Source organism: Scleropages formosus, chromosome 3, assembly GCF_900964775.1.
Source record: "Scleropages formosus chromosome 3, fSclFor1.1, whole genome shotgun sequence".
Classification (NCBI taxonomy): Eukaryota; Metazoa; Chordata; class Actinopteri; order Osteoglossiformes; family Osteoglossidae; genus Scleropages; species Scleropages formosus.
Window position 1 is genome coordinate 2321137 of NC_041808.1, and position 26668 is coordinate 2347804.

General features: G+C 41.9%; 1 protein-coding gene across 1 annotated transcript; it reads right to left on the reverse strand.

Moving 5' to 3' along the window:
• Positions 1–4628: 4628 nt before the first annotated feature.
• Positions 4629–20654, reverse strand: pcf11 (PCF11 cleavage and polyadenylation factor subunit). Its single transcript, XM_018736270.2, is given in 17 exon segments — positions 4629–4680; positions 4682–4842; positions 4932–4967; positions 5974–6066; positions 6161–6316; positions 6441–6624; positions 6979–7093; positions 7559–7675; positions 7767–7863; positions 8219–9831; positions 10099–10360; positions 12485–12671; positions 13798–14786; positions 17067–17252; positions 17395–17577; positions 18288–18413; positions 20261–20654. Coding segments are annotated over 17 exon segments (4725 nt in total). The 5' UTR covers positions 20429–20654.
• Positions 20655–26668: the final 6014 nt, after the last annotated feature.

The window sequence follows — 26668 nt, forward strand, 5'->3', positions numbered from 1 at the left end:
CCTGTGGTTTAGATTTGAAAGGACAAAATGTTTCCAGCCTTTATGAGTCAGCAGCAGGGCTGCAAGGAGGTGGCACACAGTCACCAGCAGTTAAATCATTTCTTAGGGGAGATATTATTCTCTGCTTATTGTACTGTCTACGAATCGCTGGAATGTTTTCAGATCACAGGGCACAACACTAGATATTTTAACTTCCTCTTTTAGTTTCACATGTTATAGGAATAAACACCACTCTGCAGCTGTGATGCAGCACGTTTAAAAACACATAAAATATGTGTCTTCGGTAGGTTCTCTGCTGCAGCCGGAGCGTATAGTTGGTGTTCTAGTGAAGGAGCATCAGTCGGAGCGTTACCCACATACCTGAGCGAAGAGAACGTTTCTTCTTGTGAGCATCATTCTCAAACTACCCATCTTGAATGACTATTAGCCTCAATTTTTTATTATGTTACTCTACACACAAATATGAAAAAATTGGAGTGAAGGACAAATCATGAAATTATGAATAATCAGTTGAACTGTGAAATGTGTTATTCTTTGTTTAAGATATTCAATTTCAGTAAGTTCACAGTCAATAAACTCACAGTCACATGAAATTCAAGACTTTTGGACTGAACTCTATAATGTCACGGACATCGCCATATAATTGATGCTTGTTTTCGAGCAACTGACGCTGCTCAACATGGAAATGTTAAATAATTGATAGTTAATGCAGTATGAATGGGTAAATCAGAACCTTAACATAGTCTGGGTCAGTTGTGATATTATATTTACCGTAATCAAGGGCTGTGATTGGTTGAGACAGCTAATGTGATAGGATGGATGAAGTAAATAGTTGGTTTTGTTTTGGAAGAAGCAGGGCGTCTGTGGGCCTTGCAGCATGAAAGACAAAGTCATCATTTGCATTTACAATTATTCTTTTCGCAGACACTTTTAGGTCACAGTGAATACAAATTGTCAGTGGACAAAATATTTGTGATGGAAGTAAATTGGACACCTATCCTGGCAAAAATGCTGTTGTACTGAATAAGAAGCCTGTTGTATGAAAAAGGGAATGTAATTTCATGTGTTGATGTAGCTTTTCATTTTACGAGCCGGTATTTATGGGACCCTTTTACATGATGGCCGAGGACAGTTTACTCTGAGACGAGTGCAGTAATGTCGGCATCTAGTACAGACACCAACTGTATTTAATATCACATTGACAGGCTCAGCCGATCGCAATTCTCGATTAATGTAAATAATTTTATTTTTTTTTGCGAGTGACAGCTCGGCATACAGAGGGGTTTGGTCTAATACTTCCCTCCAAAAATGTAAAACAATTTTGAGTCAATGCTTAAAACATCGACAGGGGATGCTTCCAGTTCCCGTCATGTTGGCTCCCTTTAGACCCACTATTAGACGAGTCTGACAAACAACATATTCGCTCTGGATTCCCAACAGGCCTTCTGTGAAACTGTGTGACTTGCCAGTGATGGGAAAATATTGCAATATTGTGCAAAACTTGTACAAATATGTCTGCCAGTTTGGCTAATGATGGATGTATTAAAAATGAAAGAAATTCCTAGGAATTACTTTGCACAAAGAAGTACGAAGTAGTATTATTCCGTAAAAAAGCCGAGTCTCATGATTATGCGTTACATCAAATGTGAAAGCACATAATCAAAATGATCGTTTTGGTGGGAGTTACATTTTTGCTTTTATTCACAGCTTTAAATTTACTTCATAACTATGTAACCTGACGTCAGAGTTTTCCAACTTTTTACAGAGTTTTTAAAACTATTTCGTCATAATAGGTTATACTCGTCCTCCCACCCTGTGTCTATGGGATGGATGGATGGATGGATGGATGGATGGAACATCAGAAAGACAGAAATTAAGTGGTTGACTCATTTCATAGACTAATTTAGCTGATGCTTTTCTCCAAAGCGGCTTACAATGTTAAGCTACTTACACTTATTTACTCATTTATAGAGCTGGGCAATTTTACTGGAGCAATTCAGGGTAAATAAGTTGCTCAAGGGTACTACAGCTGGAAGTGGGATTTGGACCTGCACAGCAACAGGCTTCAGCTCCAACTGTCCCTGATTGACTTTTTTACTTGTATATTATACATTTATATGTATATATTTCAATGTGCTATGAAAATTTGCTATGGTGAATATATGGGTATAATATTTCAGTGGTCAACTTAAGAATCAGTTTTGTTCAGTTTGCATCAATGGAACGCGATACAGTATGTATGTACAGTATATTAATGGGACTGATCGGCCTTGGTTGCGACACTGCCGAATAAATCTAGCTGGGCGCCCGGTTTTATGAAGATGGGTCAAGGTAAGCTAGTGGAAAGGTCATGGGAAGATACTGTTTTGGGTTATTTGTGTTTGTTTTTGTTACTTCACATAGCTTATCATCGCAGCTGCAAAAACTATTTTTGTACCATTTCCGGGGACAGGCATTATAAGCTCAGATACTCAGATCGCAGTCTTATGCTGATGTTTTCGCGGTATTTTTCTTGACCGTGCTGCCACGCAGTGGACAGGGCAAAGCAACCATCAAGACGGTATATGTATAATATTGTACTACTTCATTATATGCCTCCAGTTTTGTTTTGTTTGACAGTGGACTCTAGTGTGTGTGTGTCAGACAAGTTTACCCACCGCCCACATGGCTGTGTTCATCCAGTAGAGAGCAGATTGGGCAGATCATATCATTCAAAGAGAAGGAAAGTGGGAGTGAAGCCACTGACTTTACCATGCTGTACACTGGATGTTACCCTACTTGTCATGTATCATAAATCGTATTTTGAGAGTATTTTAATTGTGCATGGCACGAGGCTGCATATAACTAAAAAGCAGATTCATTATTTACTATTTAGCTGATTCTTTTCTCCACAGTAACCCACAGGAGTTACGCTACTTGCTTTGATTTACCCATTTATACAGCTCACTGATTTTACTTTATCAATTCAGTCAAGGGTACTTACCCTCACAGCTGTGGAAAGGAAAAGGAAAAAACCCCAAGGCCAAAGAAAACGGAGAAAAATCGATCTCTAGGGGTCAATGAACCAGTAGCTACCCTCACTCTTGGGCAAGATTTAAGCTTGAGAAACTGATAGGTCCTAACAATTAATTGAGAATTAAAAAGGACAAAAAGGTTCAACATGAACTCCCCCTTTTTTCAGGGCACAGAACTGATTTTAAAACTACATTTTAAAGGGTTTCAAAATTTTTATAATACCAAGGTTTTATACTTATTCAAACAGTCTTGAAATAGTTTCTTACCTTTCAAGTAGATCTTACCAGGTGGTTTGGTATTGCTCCCTCTCTTCCCCTCAGTCTCTCAACTGGTGTTCCCCAGGGCTCAGCACTCGGCCCCTTTTCTCCATCTGCTCCACTTCGTTTGACTCTCACTGCCATGCTGATGATACCCAGCTTTTTTTTTAAAAAACAAACCAGACAACTCACCCATTCCATCTGCTTTACTGGTTAAAAGTAGAAGTCTCTGCTCCGCTTCGTACACCAAAACCATAAGCTGGTCCTGCAGAGATACCATGCATAATATCTACAGGACATGTGTTGTCTGGTCTCCTGGGTTCCTCCATCAAGACTATCCAGCTTTTCCAGGGTGTTCAAAATTATTGCTCAAGTAATAATTGCTCAGGTATGAGTTACATTTGACCTACCAAAACATTCTCATGTATCCCTACATATGTATATCATTTCCATATCCAGCTTCTTGTTTATTTGCTATGAATTGTTCATTAGTTTAGATGCAAGTGTCTGCTAAATGAATATACGAAACATAAAATGGAAATTACAATAATAACAAAAATGTTGGACAATACCAGATCATATTGAATTGAGGGAAGAAAGCAAGTCAGACGTGCATATTCCTTTAAATGTCTTTATTTAGCATTTCAACATAAACGACGAAGAAAATCAAAATATACAATACAGGGAAAGGAAAAAAGGAGAAGCAAGACACACTGCAATTACTTTTCACACACACAAACAATTTTTGTATTTACTTTATTTAATATCCAGTACTGTAAAGCAGAACTCTTTTCACTAAGTCTCTGCAAAAAAAAGAATTTTAACAGAACACTCCATTGAAACCCAGTACTTACAAATCAAATTGTCGATGTCCTAGAGCGCCTATTAAATTATGTACAGTTCAAAGCCAGGACCATATTGCGTTGTATCTTACCTTGAATAAACTCTGCTACCAACACAGGAAATTAACAACTATTCCTTCCAAAAAAGCAGAAATAAATTTCTTTTGTTAATTTCTAGACTTGGAAAATCCCAACGCAAATGTGTGTTGGTCAAAGAAAAAAAGCACAAGTCGATGCTAGTAGTACACCGTTTAACAATATACACAATGAATAGCAAAAATAGCTTTATTTATAAATTCAGTTTTATACATACATATTTTTTTCCCCAAAGGTACATTTTCATGGACCATTCACACAGCAGAAACACCTGAATTTTCAAGGCAATTGCAAATACAAAAACGTATTTAATGTATGCATAGTTGAGGTCCCTGCCTCAGAGCTCACCAATATAAAAAAATCTCTTCACAAAATGAAATTACAGTACTGCCTCACCAACAAACTGGGAAAAGCAGAATCATTTAAAAATAATTGCATTGACTTCTGTCTCCACCTCTAACTCAATCACCTTCCTCTTTGACATTCACTTCTGTAGAGCTATTCTGCATATCGGATTCCTGTTTAACACTTGAGCATGAAGATTGTTCTTTTTCTTCTTTTATAAACACATTTAAAGGGTTCTCCAAAAGAGCTTTGTTAGGAGATGGAGTGCAGTCCACAAATGCAGATGTCTTTGGGAAAGTGGAGAAAGAAAACTAAAGATCAGAACGTATTTTAAAATAATGTCAAAATGTCAAGTATCAGAAAGAAAACTACTTACATTTTTATAGTCCTCATAACATGAAGGATGATAGGTCTGAAAAAGATAAGGGGAAAGTGACTGTAGCATAGGCAGCCGTTTCCTCTCAACATTCCAGCAACTGCTTTAACAAGCTTTTACTTCAACAGTACTAATGCATGATAAACCAAAGCACAGGAAGCATAAAAGCCTTTAATTTTATGCATGTCATTCCAGTAGCATAACCGGCTCTTGGGTAAAGACCCCTCTAAGCCTTGTGCTTGTATACACATGGTTCATTAACCGGACATACGTGGCATCATAAAACACCCGATTTCCAATCATCGAGAATTTTACGTAATGTGTGATTTGAGTCAACAGTGGCGGTTGCCTGTTCCTATCAGGCCGACACGAGACCGAGTCGTCTTCGGTTTGCTGTTGTCGACGATACCGTTTTCTTTTACAACTCATTTACACTGTCAGATCGCTTACTTTGGCATTACTGTGCATGTATTTCAGCTATGGCAAAGAAAGAAAAGTACTCCGCACACAGCCGCTGTGACATAAATCAGCGTATCGACAAGAACGAAGAACAGAAAAAGTCTAATAAAAATCTCTTCTATTATTCTAAGGACATCACTGAGCAGTAGCTCTGTTGTTTAAGAAAGTTTTCAACGAACTATCACACACTGAGGGTCAGCAGGACCACAGCTACAGGCTCTATCAAAAGCCTTAGCCATCAAAAAATACTGATTAAAAACAGAAAATGTTTTCCAGAATGGTGAGGGGCTGCCATTGTCAATTCTCCCTTTTCCACAGCATAAACCAGAAAATAAATTTGGAAAAAAAAAGGATACTGAATTTGAACTTTTTGTGCACCATTTCCAGTGACCAACTGGTGAGATTGCCCCAGGGTCACACAACACAACAGCATCCAGTTACCAGGGACAGTTACCACTGTAAAACCTGACCTCTGAAATGTACTGAAGATATCCTGTGTAACAGAATCTATGCTCACAAATTAAGGGCATTTACTATAGTAAGAGAGTGAACAAACACTTGTCTTCCATAATTCTGGCCGTACCTTGTCATCGACACGGATTGCATTTTTGAGGTGCCACTCTTCCTCCTCCTCCTCCCAGTACGTTTCAAACTGTTCCTGACAGATTTCACAGGACTTGACAGAAAGGAACAAAAATTGTACCATTAACAGAGTTTTCTATAGCCAGCCAGGTAAGTACACCGGTAGCAGGATCAACACAGGAACTTACCTCATCAACAACATCTGGAGCTGCTCTGACACTTGAAAATTCCTTCTCCTTTGCAGCTTCCTGAGTTTTCTGGACCACTTCTTCATGAACTTTCTCAAAAAACTGACTCTTGGCTCTCTCCTCAAGGTCAGCAATTTCTTCAAATTCAATCCAGTCCTGCAACACACACACACACACACACACACACACACACACACACACACACACACATACTCTAATGAACAACACCGTTTTCATGCAGGTAACATTTGACCAGCAGCACAGTAAAACCCAAACTTACCGTAAGACTGTAGTACCACCGTCTGTGTGTGACTTTTTTGCTGATGTCCTTCTCCGATCTGTTTTGTCTGTAGTGCCAGTCTAGGTGATCTGCATACACATCTGTCTGCGAGGCAGTGAATCGCATCCCACAGGAGTAACACTGAATCCCAGTGTACAGTTTGATGACAACACTGTCATATCTCCTGTTAGGAAAAGCATATTTTAAAAAAATAAATACCACTTCCAATTAGAATGCTTTTTTTAATACATAAAAAGATAAAATAAAATCTTAGTATGTCTTAGCAAAATATACAGACAAAAACAGTGTCGTCTAATAACACCCTCTTCATCTAAGACATACACAAAGTCAAAAAATACTGCTTTATACTACTTCCAGCTGCACAACAGAACTGTACAGCCATTTTAATTCTTTGATCACGTCTAAGATGGTGATAAAGAGGAGTTCGCCAAACACACAACAATACAACAGCCATCAGTCTATCAGGAAAATACTTAGTTGGTAGGTGGAAAATAAAAGTAAAAAGTAGATATCGCACTGTTTCATATCATCCAGGGTAAAGCTGGTGAGATCAGGAACATTCTGATCATCATCCTGTTCCTCCTCCTCCTCCTCTTCCACGACTGGCTGAAGCTGTGCAGGTGTAGCCGTGTCTAAAACACGGTAAAAAGTCAAATAAATCACAGAAAACTAAATCTAAGTGACTTCTGCAGGTAAAATATTCATTTTTATAGAGTGATCTTAAAACACAGCGACACAGAGAGCTTGAACAAAGGCATAAGGCAAAGAAAGAAATACAACAAAGACAGCTGACTATAGACTAGAGTAATATGCTATCAATGGTTTTATAAAGCTATAAGTTTGCCTACTGGGCACGGAGGAAAGGAACAAAAAAAACTCCCAACTGAAAGTTAAGGGAGAAAAAAAAATAAAAATCTGGGGGTCCGAGTGCCCCTCCCCCAGCATTCTACATTAAATAGGATTTTTAAGTCAGTTGACAACTAATAACAGTACTGTTACTGTATAATAACTCGATTTCCCAGTTCACCAAAATACAGTGGAACATGAGAGAACCAAACACATTGAGAGCAAAAGAAAGGAAGTAACCTAAAACCTACCGCTTGCAGTCGTCTCGGACTGTGGCAGCTTTATTATTCCAGTGGAAATGAGCTTTGAGAACAGGTCATTAACGTCCACTTGTCCAAAGTGACTTTCAGATGATGGAAATTGTGAACCTATCAAAACATGACACAAGAGGATGTAAGGACAAACTTGAATCTCAAGCAGAGAAATCGTGCAGGATAAGATACCAAACGGCTCTTTTACCTGTTTGACTGAAAGATATGGGGTTTTGCTGCATTGGTACATAGGACTGTCCTTGACCGTAAGGGTCAGTTTTTCCAAGGCCAGGCAGCATGTTCATCTGAAAGGCAACAAAAACACGGTGCACATCTTAGCTTATTTAAACAAAAAACAGCATCTGCAAAGCATGCTGACTCTGGCTGAATATCAAACTACACGTTAGCTGCTATAAACGAACAAATTAACATTCTTGCTGTTGTATGTTAACGGCATGTCCCTCCACACTCCCCAGCACCACAAGACAGGTGCCTGCTTGCTGCTGTAGATACAGCTGATCCACAGTTAATGTCCTAAAACCCAACTCTGGATATACGACATGAAAAGTTCACTACTCCTGTTCACCCACATTCTGTTATGGGAAACTAGTGATGGTAGCAAGTCAAGTTCGTCTTTTGAAACAAATGTTTAGGACTTACCGTTTGTGTGATGTTTCCACCAGGAATGGACGTGTTTGCATTTCCAGCTGGCACACCAGGATTATAAAACGATGAAACTGGTCCGGCAAAAGAACTGTTGAAACCTGCTGTACCAGCTACCTGCTGCACGTTGAAATTGGGGTCTTGAGACAGATTCTGCTGTCCTTGAAAAGATGGTGCTGCGCCAGCAAACACATTTATAGGCTCAGAAAATCTAGGATCGGTCATACTGAAATTTGACTGCTGACCACATGGTGTAGACAGAGGGGGTTGACTTTGGTTTGATTCAAACATGGACGGACCCTGTGGTCTCAACTGATTTTGAACATTTAGTGGACCACAAAACCTGGGCGGGACTTGCTGACCAGCTGTGCAGTCAAACCTGGCCATTCCTTGCTGCTGCCCTTCGTATCTCATAGGACCCAATGGTCTTTGAGTTTGCTCAAAGCGTGCGGCGCATGGCTGATTAGCTGGTCCCTCGAACCTCATTCGTCCCTGGTGACCTGGAAGTCCAACATATCTGCCCGAGCCTTTCTGAACTTGGGGCCCGCCAAAATGTCCTTCAAATCCCCCAGGACCTTGCTGGATGTGGGGGTTTTCAAACCTCATGGGCCCATCAAATCTACCAGACTGCATTTGTGCACTATCAAACATAAGCCCTGGCGCATCAAACCTGCTAGGACCTTGCTGTCTAACTGACCCTTCAAATCGGCCAGTTCCTTGCTGAAGACGTGGCCCATCAAATCTCCCTATACCTTGAGGGTCACCAAACCTCTGTGAACCTGCCAGCCCTGATGTGCCATCATATTGATTAGGGCCTTCAAACCTCTCTGGACCCTTATGGATTAGTGGACCATCAAACCGTCTAGATGCTTGCGGGCCATCAAATCTACTGCGGCATTGCTGATGTTGCCCATCAAACCTAGAAGGACCTCGAGACCCTGTTTGACTTTCAAGTCTTCCTGGTCCAGAGTTATCAAATCTTCCTTGCTGATGAGGTCTTGCTGGTCCATCTAATCTAGGCTGTCCTTTGTGACTTGTGGGTCCGTCGTATAATGAAGACTGTTGGCTATCAAACCTCTGTGCCATCTGAGGCCCATCATATCTTGACAGACCGGTTTGTAAAAGCAAACCATCGGAAACATGAGGTGGCGTCTGTCCTGGTGATGAGCAATGTAAATGGCCTTGCTGTACACCCCTTCCTTGTCCAGAAGACTCAGGATGTTCCAAACTCAACGGAGCTTCACCATCAGACTGCGGAAGTAGATGCTCAGAGCTGGAGGGAATGTCAAATCTTTTATTGGGACTCTGCTCTCTCTCAATTATTTCATGACACTCTGCATCTAAGCTGGATGAACAATCAAAGCCTGAGACAGGAGATTTTCCAGAGGGTCCATCAAAGTTTACTGGGCTTGGAGAAGGACGATCATTTTTTTTCAGCTCTTCATGTCTCAAACACAGCGATTTCGATGAATCTTCCAGTTTCACACCTTCAGCCATTTCACCGTATCTTTTCTGCAATTCAGATCCACCTTTTACCTGGTCTGTTTCTTCATACATAGATCGCACAATCTGCGATCTCTCACTGTACGGTGAGTGACAATCTTTCCCACCTATGAAAAATTAAAACTGCAGTGCGTATTTATTTTTTTAAAAAAGAATTACATACATAAAAAGTTGACAACTCTAGCCTGCCCTCGAAAAATGTGTTATACGCTCACACATTTTTGCATATAAATTACACATTTATGGTATTATATCTGGCTTAATCTAGCCAAATAAAATCTTTATTGTGCAAACATTTATTAACACTATAGGTTTAAGCTAAGAGGAGAGTATTACAATAAGATGTCATTTTAAATGATGTGCGTATCCGTTACCTTGGTGCTGGACCTGTGTCCTTCTCAGCTTAGCTTTATGTTCATAATAAGATATTTCAGCATCTGACAGATTTGCCTGCTGGAGAGGAGGTGTAGATAATAATGGTTTCTTTCTGGTCCCAAACTGAACATCTTCAACTGACCCTTCCCATGAGTCAGATCTTTGCTTTTCCTCTTGGTACTGAAACAGTTGTTTGATTTGGTGGGCCACGTTAAGAAAGTCATCGTGGGATATTTCCCCATCTGCTAGCCTTTTGCTAGCCTAGTTTAAAAAGTGAAAGAAAAATATAGATCAGCTTTGTGTCAATTCAACCACGCAAACCAAGAGCATAATTGCAACCGGTCACTTTTTTCTTCAGAAATAATTTCACATATTGCGGGTGCATGCACACACACCTGGAAGTTCTTCACATAAATACCAAATAAGTCTTATTCCACCAAGCTCAAATCTTATGCAAATAAAGAAACAAATGTTAAAAATTACTGTGAACGTTACAGTGTCAATAGTCTGTTTTCAAAAGCAAATGCAATGTGAAAAAATTCAAAGGAAAGGAGAAATTAAGGTTCAATTTAATGTAGTGCTTGGTAACTATTTGGCTGTTCTTCCTCAAATTTTCCTTGCCCGCATTTCTGCAGCAAACCTCTTTCACACCATCCAAGTGTCATCTCCATATATTCCGTTTTTGGTGATTAAATAATTACATAGGCAGGTCATTGGCTGAAGGCTGGCTGCTGACACCATGTGCCCCACTATGATCCATTAGACAATGGGGTATTAAACGTCCAAATAAATGCATGGTTTGAAAAGGTCATAAAACATTGGCAAAAATAAGAAAACGGCAGCAGGGATATATAACTGAAATCTGGGTAAAAAGGAAAAAAAAAAAAAAAATCATACAAAAACAATCAATTTGAAAGCCTTTGATCTCAGATTCTGATCTGCAAAGAATTCTCATACTGGCATTTTATATCACCAATAGCTTTTTTTTTAAACTGCAGAGTGGAATATTAACAAGTAAAGGTATAAATTATAAACATGTTCCAAGTGTCATTTTGGCAACAGATATACATGTGTCGATGAAGTAACCACAAATATAAGCAAAAAAGTCATTCATTCCCATGGCGACTATAAAACGGCATTTTAAACTAAGGAATGCTGCACATATACCTTGAGGAGAAGAGGAAATGCAGTTCAACAGCACTAACAGGAAGAAAACAGTACAGAAAACGTATAGCAAAAAGCTCCTTATAACTTAACTGTAAAGGGTATTTTAATACTTTGACTTGGTTTTCATGTACCAAACTCTAATAAGTACTATTGTTCCAAGCATTGAGCTCTCTGTGATTATTATTATCTATCAAACGGTCAAAGGGGATTCTACAAATTCCTTTACAAAACAAAATGTTCCAACTCTGAAACATTTCCTGCCGTGTGATGAAAAATTCTGAACGACCATCACATCTGTGCCAGGTTCTTTTCAGATGTCAAAGGTTTGAACAGGCAAGTTCAGAAGAAACAACAATAATCTTCCGGTGGCATATTGGTTTCTTGTGCTCTTGTGATAGTGTTCCTTAAATGTTTGTATAAAACAAAAACAAAATTTTGCTCCAAAATAGCTTCTTATTGTGTATTTTTTGGAAAACCTGGGAGATGGACATTTTTATCCTTTCACAAAAAAATCTTTGTTTGCTCATGAAGAAAATCAAAGTATTAAACAATCTGGTTGCTAAACAAGCTTTCCTTCCATTTTTTTTGTTTCTTAAAGACCCTAAGCATACATTTAATACTCGATGCATTCACACACACAGCCTGAAACTACCGGAGCCTAACCCGACAACACAGGGCACAAGGCTGGAGGGGGGGGACACTCCGCTGCAAGGCACCCCAAGCAGGACTCGAACCCCAGACCCGGCCAAGTCCACTGCACCACCGCACCTCCCTGTACTCGATGTATTACATTTTTTTTTTTTATTATTATTACAACAGCAATGTAATTAGTTGCACTTCATTTTTCCATGGCAGTTTACTACAGAAAAACTACTGCTTTTCTATAAGCTTTCTGTGGTAAACTAAAAGTTATCGAACCGCCTCACTCATATTATTAAAGCAAAAATCTGTGGGAATAAACCTGTACCGAATAAAGTCAGAAACCAGCCAAAAACTAGAAACTTATGCGGTGAAAAGCCAATCTGGTTCAGCTTCTCAAAACAAAGGTAACAGCCTTGAATTGGCACTCGTACCACAGTCACTCGTGGCAACGCACATGAAAAGCTTTATATTTTATTATTTTTTTTTTTAAAGTCTATACAGAGACAGTTTGCACAGAACTCAGTAGTGCAGAAAAATCAAGGACCTTAAGAGAAAAACACAAAGTGTCATGAATACCTTTTTTAAGAGATCTCTTTTGCTTGCAGAGTTTAGCACTTCTGGTATTTGAAGGTTGGCATCAACACTCAGACGATGCTGTTTGGGGGGCCGAGTAGAAGGGCCTCTCTGGTTGCCCGACCACGACTGTTTGTGTCTCTGTGGGCCCAACTTTCCACACACCAAGTTCTCATCAGGCTGCTTCAGACTTGGGGGGGTGGGGGGAAATAAAAGTGTTTCAGAATTACAGGGTGAAGCACTTCTGACAGCACAGTTACCTTTGCTTTTAGCCATTATGTCAAGAATTAAAAGCAGTGTGCAAAAAACCATCTTTTGTGCTCAAAACACAATGGAAATGGAGATGAGCAATTTATTCTAAGTACTGTAATTCTGCACATCTTAAATGTCTATTTTAAACAAAGCAGTCCATGTACTGTCAATAGAGAACAGCAATGCTTTGCTGTGTGTAAAGTATTTCTGAAACTAAAATCAAACTGTGCTATCCTCAAAAAGGATAGAAGAAAATCACAGGCAGTGAGCAAAGCAAAGATTACAAGCAGACCTCAATTTACAATCGTTTTCTGTTCTGACGACTCCACCCTCAGTCAAACATCTAATTATATTGTACGAAACATAAGGATTTATAAGCAATTAAAACACATAGTAACTTCTCTTGTACCTTTATATTTTCATAGCAATATGATTTCAAAGAAAACACACGTTTACGATATGTTAACATGGTTACTGGTGGGTAGCTGATAGCGCAGTGGTTACAGCTGCTGCCTTTGGTCCAAAAAGTTAGTTTCCAATTTCATGTGTGGCTGTAGCACCCCTGAGCAAGGTATTTAACATAAATTGCTCCGGTAAAAATGACTTGGCCGTATAAATCGGTAACTAAGTAGATTAACATTTTAAGTTGCTTTGGATTAAAGTGCCACATAAATTAATAAACGTTAAGTGTCAAAGCATATTCGCTTCCACTAATTTCGAAATCTATTGCCTTTGAATCGCAAACAAAATGTTCTGTAAACAAAACGCACTGGCTGTTGAGAAGCCCAAACACAGAGCCAGACAATAGGAACCAGCCGATGTTACTCTACACCAGGTGGAGTGGCCATCGTTACGACCAAACATCACAACTCGAAAACGGGTTAGTGACGTTAACGAGATGATCGTTGTAAATTGTCTCTGTTGTAATTCGAGGTCTAGCTGTACTTATTTTAATCCCAGACAACCAAATCTGTTACTACAACCTAATTCACCTGTAAAACCCTTTATCAAATCTCCAGAAAAATTCAAGGCCGGATGTACGAAAGAGTAACAGCTGCACTTACTGTTTGTTTTCCTCCCATCCACTTCTCCACCTCTTGTTTGCATTCTCTTTCACCTCAGAGGGTAATCTGGGCGAATGAGAGTCCCTCGGTTCATTCTGCCTTTCCTCTAGCGATCTTTTCGGTCTTCTTGGTTCACTAGTGTTCTTCTTCAGAGCAGCCCTTTCCTCCTTTAAACTGGCACGGTGCAAGTATTCTTCCAGGTGCGAATGTTTCGGTCCTGCTTGCCTACCTTTACCAAACTTCGGAGGGGATGACGAAATGCTTCGCATTCTCCTCTTGGGTGAGCGTCTATCTTTTCTCTTTGGGGAATGTAACGGTGGCGATCGGGACCTCGAACGAGACCGTTTTCTCATATTTGCTTTGTTTGTTTTGGATTCCGCCTTGTCGAGCATTTCGTTTCTGTCATACTTGCTGACAGAACCATTAACAAGCTTATTTCTCGCACCTGCAGATCTGTACTCAGACACTTTGGCAGAGTCATCCCTGTCCTTTTTGTCAGAGAACCGTTTCTTTTCCTTGGCTTCATCCTCCGCTTTATCGTACAGGTGTTTCCTTAGCCTCGGGTCCCTCTTATTTACATCTCCCGCCTTTACGTTTTCTGCTTCAGAGTTTTTACTTCTCATGTGAGCACCTCTATTTAACGGAGATGGTGATTTGGATTTTGGCTTTTCTTCTGGCACCTCTTTTTTAGGTATCCTCATCTTTTCAAATTTTCCAAGCTTCTCAAGTGTATTTTTCTTATCTGACGCATTTATAAAAGCGCCCATTGTGTGGCTTTCCTTTTTATTTGGAACTTGTTCGCTGACATGTGGAGGAGCCTGCCCAGCCCGATTGAGACGAGGATCTCGTGTAGATATCTTGCTTTCTGGCTGTGACGGAAGCCAAGGTTTACCAGACGCATTAGGCAGGTGAGCACTTTTTGCCCCAATACCAGGTTGACTTGGAATATTAACACATGGGGTGACTGTAGATGCCAACTGATTGGCAGCCTTGGGAGGGGGGGAAAAAAAAAAAAAAAAGGATCGATGGCAGTTTAATTCCAAAAATTAACCCAAAAGATGTTGTAAACATTACTTGACATTTAAGGTGATCCATTTTCATACACAATAGAGAAAAGAAAACAGGCAAGCTAGAGTCTGACACCAAATTCAGAAAAACCATATACACTTTTGAGATTAACAATAATGATAATAATTATGCTCATACACAATCATTATACAAATAATGCGTAACTGCAGATTAGTGCAAAAAATTTGTTCAAAGATGGTATTGGCACAAAAAGCAGGAGTGCAAAGCGCACTAAATGTACTGCACATTAGACAAGACCGTGAGAAGGCAAAGAAAACTTTGAGAGGCAAGTCATGGTTTTAGCAAGTAATAGAGAAAATTGGGTCAGCTGTACAGCAACGCTGACCTCAACACAAGTTCCCCAAGCAAATCACTTTCAAATGTATAAACATAGGACAACTAACGTATACAGCACATTCGGAATACAACCCATTTGTGGAGCTGTATTTTTAAATCCCAATAAAAGCACAGAAAAAAAAAATTTTTCAACCAGCCATGGTCATAGTATTTAAACACTGCCCTTGTAGAGCCTTATGAAGGGTCATGTATGGTCAGTCATATTCAGGATCATACCCATGTCTATCTATGAACTCATCATAACTCCCCTCCGTGTGAAATGGTACCGCATGAAAATTTCAAATGCTAACTTTTATCTGGGTTGGAATTAACAAATCAAAGTGTTTTTTAGCATTATGGTGAAATGTTTCTGTTGCTGACTGCTGAAAGTAAAGCATCACAAAATTTCAAGGTGGACCCTAACATTAAGCATTGTCACTATAGAAAGTACTAAGTAACTGCTGTCAGAAATCCATGCTTGTCTCCACATGCGCACCGACTGTGTCTGAAATCAAGTCTTGAGGGCACTTACCATGACTCACAAGCTATGAATTCTTAAGTGATTTTATTCATAAGTATTATCTGTCCAAAAATTTCGCTTAAAGGGGCAGATCAGCCTTGCATCCAACATCGTTTTCTGCTCTCATCAGTAATAATACTGTTACTGCATCTTAAACCTGTTTGAAAGTGCTTCACTTCATGAAAATCACTGTAAGAGCAGTTACATGTCATCACTATCTTCCCACAGGGTTTCTAGTCTTCTGCGCACACCTTCATATGTGCTGTGCTGTTATTCCCCACATTACAGTATTAAGGGAAATGTTGACTGTTTTTATTCATGTTCAGCCAAGTCTCCCAAAACTAGAAATCAATTTTTCTGCATTACTCTGAAATTCAGAATTTTTAGAAAATGTTTTGCATTCACTTTTTATGACAAGATTTAAGACACTCCGATCAGTACTGAAGTTTCAGCAGAACAGTGGAGCTAAAGTTGAGAGTGGAAGTGAGAAGCTATTGAATGCTGCATAATTTATAAGTGAATCAGTCAACCAGCAGCACCGCACAAGTGTTTGAGGGGTTGTTGACTTACAAATTTAATTTTAATGTGCTTAAACAAAACCTCAACACCTTTGCTTTTATTGTACACATCTCAATTTTACCCAACCTAAGCAGCACATAAATCTAAATACCTGTATTATTTATTATTATGAACATTTTGCTGCTGTCAGCTGTGTCTGGGAAATGAGCAGCCAGTGTACACTGCTCTCATATGTATACTGCTGTGTTTGAATTCATTTTTTTTTTTTGGGTGGTTTCCTGGTGCAGCTTGAATTCACATCACATTTCAAGTGTATGTTCATGTACTTCAACAGGTGCAACATTTCAGCAATGAAAACTAACAGGAGGTAGCAGCAGTTACTGTGAGCATGACTACTGCTACTTACCTGGTCCCAAATGAAGCTTCATTTGAGGTCAACACCACAAATACCTATGATAAATTTAACCATTTCTGTGCCAAACTGCAACGACCGCCATGAAAGACTGGTGTGGAAGCCATGATGTGAGTAACCCTCTCACCAAGGAATATCCATTCTCAATTTTACCCTTCGGGCTGCAACCTGCGCTGCTCATTTCATTGGCAAAAGCTGCTTTGTCACCACGTAACAAAGGGGAAAAAGTCTCACTAGTCACTGCGAAGCGGTCAGAAGTACGTCATCAAGATTTTATTAAGTACACAAAACGGTGACACTTAAGTTGGCCTGCAGATCATCTAAGACACACACAACAGGGGTAGTGATTGTGGGGAAGAAAATACAACGGCCAAAATGTGAAGTGAAACGTATGAACCTGTAAGAGTCACTTACCAACTGGGCTTTTGTTTGTTCAAGTTCTAGCTCTATCTTCTTCTGCTGAAGCTCAAGCAACTGCTTTTGCTTTGCCAGCAGCTGCTGCCGTATTGCTTGCTCCTGAGTCAAGCTCTTCTCACTCACTATAGGTGTGGCTGTCGCTTGCGGGGTATTGTTGCCGCTGGGTAGCGCAACTTCCTCAGTCTACGGAATGCAAAAAAAAAAGCGGCCTTAAGAAAGCAACCTGCGCTGAAGATGCCAAATTGAGAATTAAGGTGACAGAGCGTTTCTGACAACCATACAGGGGGGAAATGGGGGGAATCACAATGAGCTGAAAACCACCTACCGGTTTTAGAAATTTCGGATTCACGTGAATGCTGGCGTTCACATTAGGCGGGAGGGGTTTAACTGGCCACGCGGGATCTATGGAATTAACTCTGACATCTAATGCATAAAGTTTCTTCAAAGGGAAAATTTCATCCCAGGTGGAGCGCAATTTGAAAAGACTTTTTCTAGTGTTGTCATCCACCTAAAACAAAAAGCAACTCAGTCAATCTGATTCTGCAGTTAGTCACAAACCAGTAGTGCAACACAAACATAATTGGTTTAACAGGACTAGTTTCATCTGAGGTTCTCTTGGGTTTTGTTGCAGCGACCTGTTTATTATGCTTGAAAGTGCTGAATTAAACAAAACAGATCAAACCACATACATTAGCAGACAGCTCTATTAAACTGCAAGAAAACACTGTCAAAAAAGGCAAAAACTTCCTTTATCTTTCAAAATACAATAACTCTGTACTAAATGTGATTTATATTAATGAACACCCAAAATGCACTCCTTTAACAGTAAATATAACCAAGTTGTTTGCTAATGCATCCAGTCTGACTTAGAACTTTGAAATGTTTTCCGCTCAAAACATATTTAGATCAGCTGCAACAAAACAAGAAAATTTTAAAAAATCTGCAAACAGGGTACTCAGGGATCAGTACCCTGAATGGATCTTTAAGTGTACTGCGATAAAATTTGCTGACATGCTCAGACTGCAGCTGTTAAAAACTACTGACAAACATACTGAAAAGCTTTGGCAAAAGATCATTATTTACATCGTTAAGATTATGACATGCATAATATTCTGTAAACAACTGTTTCTCAAAAATGTTACCAGCTATAATGACGCATATCAGCTTTGTAAACAAAATTACAACTCAAAGTACATATACATAAAATATAGAAAGTACCTTTGAAAAAACCAATAAAAATGTAGTGACTAGGTTTTTAGCGAACACTGTAAGGTATTCGCCTCCAACATTCTTCACTATGGAATCCACTAAGTACAAAACTGGAAGCTTCTCAGCAGGAGGTACCTAGAGTAATAGAAAACTTGACAGTTTAGAACAAGTAACAGGAGCATCGGACAATTCATTTGGCACAGACCACATATTCATTACCTCAACCATGTTTTGTGTTAACTCTCAAGCAACTGGAATAATAAATACTTTTGAGAACGAATCTGTTGTATACATTTGTATACAACTTTTTGCTGAAAAAGAATCTGAAGATTCATGTTGACAGGAGGAAAAAAGTTTAAGGGGTGGTCTTCAAAGCACTCCACAAGACCTGGGAAAAGATTTACAACTAAAAAAAAGGAAAAAAACTCCGACTGATGACGGGAAGGAAATCCATTCTTGAGATCTTGCTCTCCCCATATTTTTTTTTTTTTTTTTTTTAAAAAAAAAAAAAAAAAAAAAGGGCAAATATTCCAAAAATCCCAGGTCAGTTGTGTTCCAAACAAAAAGTGGCTAAAGAGTGATGCACCAATTTTCACATTCAGCTTTATTACACATAACGCACTGCAAACTGTATTGGCCAATTACTGAAAACTTCAAAAACTCATTAAAAAAAAAAAAAAAACTTTTTTCCAGTAATTATGAACCAATGCTTTAGTATATATGATGCATCTTGGGTGTACTTGCGCCACAATAAAACAATCCTCAAGTTGAATGGAGTACACAAACTGGCTGTGGTACATGGCAGCCATTGACAGAACAGTCACTTCGACGGAGGGAAGGTAAAACACCGTACTCTGCATTCTATCAATCCAAGGGAGTCAATGACACCAAAAACGCTCGGTATTTTATATTAGGTTATTCATATACACTGTACAGATGTCATTGAGTCACACATTAGTAAAATGGCAATGTTATGTACCAATAAATTACACTGGGCAAATAAAAAAGACAGAACAATATTTCATATTTTTTATTGTCACATTAAAATATACCATCATTCACATTCCAGAATTAATTCAGATCACTACCAGTAATGACAAATATCCTTTCTTTTCAAATTCAAGCACTATGATCCGCATCGGGAGATGGACTTGAACGCAATTTTGGCGCGACACACACTTCCTGACTCGCTAGACTGGACTTGGCATCATCTTAGACCCTTTTCCCCTAACCGACAGACAGGCTAACCTGGGTTAGTGGGATCACTCACTTTCAGATGGATCTTGTCATTCAAATGCGACACACACACACACACACACACGACATTCACCGATTTGGGACTCAACCTTCCAGCTTAAAAGACGTAGAAGGCGGCGGTTTACAAACAATGGAGCCTTTCTTCGTGGAAAGGAACATGGAAGGAATTCTAAGCAGATGTAACAGATCACAGAAACGTGGCCGAACCAGCAGCGGCTACAGGCGACGGGGGCCCGTACCACGTGTCACGCAACGCAACTTGGCAATGGCACCGAGCGGCGCGCGGCCAACCTTTACAACCCAGTCAGCCAGCTACGCGCCGCGCGCTCACACTTCCCCCAACCGGCGAAGCGGCGCAAAGCTGGAAGTCAAAGTGACGTTCCCAATAAAGCCAACTTTGTATGAAAGCAATGTGAGCCATGTTGTCGAGGGCAATAATAATAGCCTAGCCAGCTCGGTTCCAAAGTATGTGCGTGCTCATTAACGCGTCAGCTAGGCCGACTGCGTGGTGTTGTTCACATGGAGATGTCGACTTTGAACGTTAAACAATGTGCGCCACGGCGCCGGCTGCCCACAAAGAGTGGTGTGCGCGAGGCCGGAGGAGAGAGCGCGCGCGGCACAAAGGGCCGCCATGTTGTCTCCCAAACCCGGCGCGTCACTACAAACCTACTGCTTCCTACAGCGGCATTAACAGCTCAAATTAAAAATTCTATTTTCATAAAAACCTTGGCGATTTGTGCTTCAATTATTGCGACGATATCCTTGGCGAAGTGCAGGTTCTCCTCGGCGAGTATGGTCAGCATGTTGATGTGCGGTTTGCTGTTGAAAGTCAGATCTTCCAGCGACGACTGATACTCTCGACAGGCGTCGTCCCTCGCCGCGTCGTCCGACATGTTTGCGTGGCGCGTGCAGTCAAGCTCTTTTCCAAATGTACATTGAACGTAAAACGTGTTACGACACAGTCTTTTCACACATTTGATCCCTTCGATATCTCGAGACACGAAGAAAACCACTTGATGCCGTTTCTTTCCTCGGTAAGCTCGCCACTCAGCTAGATTCCCCGACACAGAAAATGGCCGCCGAGACGAAACCAAGCGTTACGTCATAGAAAATTATTTATCTACGTTGTGACGCAAAACGCCTCTGATTGGTTGGCTGGAGATAAGCGACCTCTCTCCAGCGTATTACTGAAATCCCTGCCAGTGGGACCGTAATCTCGTCAGGCGAAGCTGTCACGCGTTTCCCAGTGCATTCTGGGTCAACGAAAGGACGGTAATTCTCTAAACATGTGAAAATACGTGTTTCTCCGTTATCTTAGCACATACTGATGTCTACGGAGTTAAAATACGTCGAAGACACTGATAAAAAACTAATCACCAGTGGAGTGCACGTTGTTATTTAATAAGTTTTCCGGATCGTGACTAGATATGTGCACGCGTGCGCGTGCCACAGGCGCAGCTATTTCGCGCGCTCCCGTGTGCCCGCGCTTGGTCGAGTCAGCCTTTATCATGGAGGGTTACTGGCCACATACGCTGTTTTGTGACGCCTCTTCCCACGCGGGATTTGCGGGCGATATCGTGTCCCATAATTCAATGCGCGTATTCCTATACTGTACTCCTGTCCTTCAATTTACGAACGTAGTAGAGGCCGGAAGTTGTTTCGTAACTCGCAATTTTCCGTCCTGAATCAGCCCACCACGTCAGTCATCAGAACTTTTAATGCGGTTTAATTCCTCGATTTATTGCCGGTTGAGGTACAGTGAGTGAGTGAAAACTCCATCTTAAGCTGAAACGAGCTAAAAACCGTGCTGTTTTTTCATCAGCTCGTGCAATGCTGGTTCCCGATATGCAGGGCACTTCACATATACAGCAGTTTATTTTATTTCTTTTTATTAACATGAAGCAACATTAAAGTCTAATTTAAACGAGGGGTCAAAAAAAAGAAGGTGAACTGCAATACAACTGAGAATCGCACGGGAAGAACATATTAAAGAGTGTTTTGCCTTAAATGCCGACCACGTTTCTTGAAAAAATCGTAACTCAGATGGTCGTAACACGAAGTACTCGTTTATTGGGGGATCAGCTGCACTGTAAATGTGCCATTTGCCATAACGGCTCATAATTCTTATTTATGTGCTTACCTAATTTTTATTACTTGTATCCGTAATGTTCGGTTCCATAGGAACTGTTATGGTTCAAGATATCATAATTTTATTCCACATATGTAGTAATGTGAATACACATAATAATGGAAATTGGTATTTTGCCTCATTCATGAAATACTGTGTGCTTCGTTTTTGTTTTTAATTTGATAGTTGCATGAGCTGTTGTATCTATAGTGCAGTGATGATGTATGATCAATATGCTTTTTCGAAAATTGCACTTTGCAAAAAGCTGATGTCTGTCAAATATCCGCACTCGTCAGTATTTTAGGTTATGAATTATCTATTCCCAAAATAGTTTTTCACTTGAATCCTCTTTGCAGTGTTTTCTTTTCTCGATTATTTTGTCTTTTTTTGACTTGCTCCTTCACAGCAATGTTTTTAAAAGTGTTTTGATAATATAGCGCAGCCCATATTAACTTTCAAGATATAGGAGTTCCCCTTGAGAAAAGCAAACAAAATAAACAATGTGAATTTTTTTTTTTATTTTATTACATTGACTTCATATTAAATTTATATTTTATTTATTTATTTATTTTGTTTTGTCTGGACCCATCTATGTGATTCCGATATCGGTTATTATACGCGCGCCCTCAATCCATCTCCACTGGGAAGCGAACAGCGCCCCCACGCGGCAGCCGCTCCTTCACCATAACCTACATTTTTTAATTTTTAAAAACCGTACAGTTTAAATGTTTTCTTCACATTTCCTCACTTTGAGGAAATTATTCTGTTACTGAATCATTAATGGTACAGCATAAGCTTTCAAAGGAAGGTGCAACTGCTCTCATACTTATTGAGAAACCTGGAAAACTGGGCATGATTCAGCACCATTTAGCCTGTCTGATAGTTACATTCTTATTGATGCGTTATCAAGGAGGCCCTTAGTGTGTGTGTGTGTGTGTGTGTGTGTGTGTGTGTGTGTGTGTGTGTGGGACGGGGGGGGGAGCAATGGGCTGGTGTACTGTTCACCGGTGGTATATACAATGAGTAATAGTGCCTTGTGCTTCCAGGAGAGGCTCCGGACGGACCACCATGACCGTGACTGGGATGAGCGGTTCAGCACAATGAATGATATTCTATCAGAAGTGCAGATGGACAGGCGCTATATTACAATATTAGCAATAGCCCTCCAGTCTGTACAAAACCACTGGCAGGTACAAAAGAGTATTGCTCAGAACATCGTTTGGGACACACACAGCCCTTATTGCCCGTATATGCTGTGTATGACTGTTGAACTGCTTGTGACCATGAACCTTAATAAACCATGTAGTGAATTTTACAAAACTGTACTTCAGGACAAAGAAATTCTTGCTGATGCAAGAAGTGAAAAGAAGTCCATCCATCCATCCATCTTCTGTCCCGCTTGTCCTAAAAGGGTAGCGGTGGCAGCAGGGAGAGCATAGAGGCCCAGCTGCCCCTGTCCCCCGCAACTTCCTCCAGCTCAACCTGGGGGATCCCCAGCCGTTCCCAGGCCAACTGTGAGATATAATCCCTCCAGCGGGTCCTGGGCCGACCTCGGGGCCTCGTCCCAGTTGGCCGTGCCTGGTATACCTCCAAAGGGAGGCATCCAGGGGGCATCCTTATCAGATGCCCAAACCACCTCAACTGGCTCCTCTCAATGGGAAGGAGTAGCGGCTCTACTCTGAGCTCCTCCCGGATGTCCGAACTCCTCACCCTGTCACGGAGAGTGAGTCCCAGCACCCTGCGGAGAAAACTCATTTCGGCTGCTTGTATCCGCGATCTTATTCTTTCGGTCATCACTCAGAGTTGATGACCATAGGTGAGGCTAGGGACATAGATCGATCGGTAAATAGAGAGCTTCGTCTTATGGCTTAGCTCCCCCTTCACCACTACAGACCGGTACAGCGACCGCATTACTGCTGCCGCTGCTCCCAGTCTGTGGCCAATCTCACGCTCCCTTCTTCCCTCACTCGTGAACAAGACCCCAAGATACTTGAACTCCTCGACCTGGGGCAAAAACTCCTTTTACCTGGAGGGGGCATACCACCCTTTTCCATGAGAGAACCATGGACTCAGACTTTGAGGTGCTGATCCTCATCCCCACCGCTTCACACTCAGCTGCAAACCGTTCCAGTGAGTGCTGGAGGCAGCCATGTGACAGTGCCAAAAGGACAACATCATCTGCAAAAAGCAGAGACGTCACCTTCCAACTCCCACGCAGAATGCCCTCCTGACCTCGCCTGTGCCTTGATATCCTGTCCATGAAAACCACAAACAGGAGTGGAGACAAGGCACAACCTTGGCGGAGTCCAACACCCACACTGAACAGGCCTGACTTAATGCTGAGTATGCGAACACAGCTTTTGCTCCGTATGTACAAGGACCAAATGGCCCGCAGTAGTGGCCCCGGTAGCCCGTACTCCCGAAGCACCTCCCACAGAATTTCCCGGGGAACATGGTCATAGGCCTTCTCCAAATCCACAAAACACATGTAGACTGGATTAGCAAGTTCCCATGCCCCTTCAATGATCTGTGAGAGGGTAAAAAGCTGGTCCACTGTTCCACGGCCAGGGCGGAATCCGCATTGTTCCTCTTCAATCTGAGGTTCAACTATCGGCCGGAGCCTCCTCTCCAGCACCCCGGCACAGACTTTTCCAGGAAGGCTGAGAAGTGTGATGCCCCGATAGTTAGCACACGCTCTCTGGTCCCCTTTCTAAAGATAGGGACTACCACCCCAGTTTGCCAATCCAACGGCACTGTCCCCGAGGTCCATGTAACATTGCAGAGGCGTGTCAACCATGACAGCCCTGCAACATCCAGGGCCTTAAGCATTTCCGGGCGGATCTCATCCACCCCCAGTGCTTTGCCACTGTGGAGCTTACCACCTACCTCAGTGACTTCCACCAGGGAAATGGACTCTGACAGCCCGAAAGCCTCTGGCCCTGACTCCTGTAAGGGAGGCATATCACTCGGGTTTAAGAGTTCTTCAAAGTGCTCCTTCCACCTCCCAACAATGTCCTCATCAGAGGTCAGAGTTTCTCCACTCCTGCTAAATACAGCCTGAGCGAAACTCTTCCAACCCCTTCTGAGCTGCTGGATGGGTCTCCAGAACCGATTTGAAGCCGACCAATAGTCGTTTTCCATGGCCTCTCCAAACTCCTCCCATGCCCGGGATTTTGCTTCTGCAACTGCAGCCGCTGCTGCCTTTTTCACCTGCCGGTACCTGTCTGCTGAGTCAGGAGTCCCCAGAGCCAACCAGGCCCTAAAGGCCTCCTTCTTCAGCTTGACAGCTTCCCTCACCACCGGTATTCACCAGCGGGTTCTCAGGTTCCCGCCCTGGCTGGCACCAACAAGCTTTTGGCCACAGCTGTGCTTGGCTGCTTCCACAATGGAGGTTTTGAACAGGGTCCATTCAGACTCCATGTCCCCTACCTCCTCCGGGACATGGGACAAGCTCTCCCGGAGGTGTGAGTTAAAATCATTCCGGACAAGGTCCTCTGACAGTCGTTCCCAGCACACCCTCATTAAACATCTGGGCCTACCGGGTCTGTCCATCAGTTTTCCCCGCCATCTGATCCAACTCACCACCAAATGGTGATCAGTTGACAGCTCAGCACCTCTCTTCACCCAAATGTCCAAAACATGTGGCCTCAAGTCAGAAGAAACGACTACAAAGTCGATCATTGACCTTTGGCCCAAGGAGCTCTGGTACCAAGTACACTTATGAGCATCCTTGTGTTCGAACATGGTGTTTGTTATGGACAAACCATGACTAGCACAGAAGTCCAATAATATTTCACCATTCGGGTTCAGATCGGGCAGTCCGTTCTTCCCAGTCACCCCCCGCTAGATTTCCCAGTCATTGCCAACATGAGCGTTGAAGTCCCCCAGCAGGACAATGGAGTCTGTAGGTGGGGCCCTGTCCAGAACCCCTCCCACCTTCTCCAAGAAGGCCGAATACTCTGAACTGCTGTTTGGTGCATAAGCACACACAACAGTCAAAGTTTTTCTCTCTGCGGCCCTAAGTCGCATTGAGGCGACCCTCTCGTCCACCGGGGCAAACTCCAACTGTATGACAGCCAGCCAGGGACTTGTGAGTATCCCCACACCCGCCCGGCGCCTCTCACCTCGTGCAACTCCTGAGTAGGAGAGGGACCACCCCTTATCGAGGAGTTTGGTTCCAGAGCCAACACTGTGAGTGGAGGTGAGCCCAACTATATCTAGTTGGTATTTCTCAACCTCCCGCACCAGTTCCGGCTCCTTCCCTCCAAGTGAGGTGACATTCCACGTACCAAGAGCCGGTTTTCGTCGCGAGGGGCCGTGACGCCATGTGCCACCCCGCCCCCTCCCGCCACCAGGTATACATAGCACCGGACCCCCATGCTGGACCTTGCAGGTGGTGGGCCCACATGGCCACCCGATGATGCCTTTTTGGGCTGAGCCCGGCCAGGCTACGTGGGCTGCCTGGCCACCAGGCGCTCGCCTAGGAACACTACCCCCAGGCCTGGCTCCAGGCTTAGGTCCCGGTGACCCTATTCTGGGCAGGGTAAATGTTTTTCTGTTTCCATTTTTCATGGAGGTTTTTGGATCGTGTTATTCTGGATCTTCACTCCAGACTTGTTCGCCTTGGGAGACCCTACCAGGAGCATAATGCTCCCGATGACATAGCTCTGGAGATCCCTAGATCACGTACGCCCTTCCGCCACGCCAAGGCCCTGATCCAGGAAGAGTGAGAAGAAGTACTCATGGAAAAAATAAAGAGGATGTCAGAAGAAAGAAAGAGAAGGGACTTTTTTGTTTGCACTTTAACCGGTCAGAATATTGCACTTTTGTTTGTGCTCTTCATAAAAATGTGTGAAATGCAGTCTACCTTCAATCATTTGCTGTGCTTAAAGAAAAGTTAACCTTATCAAAGCGTGTGCTTTTCATTGATGCAAATTTCACTTTTTTGAATTTGTTCATTAAAGTTTTAAAAAAAATCACTCAAAAGGACTGTCTGTTCATCAGT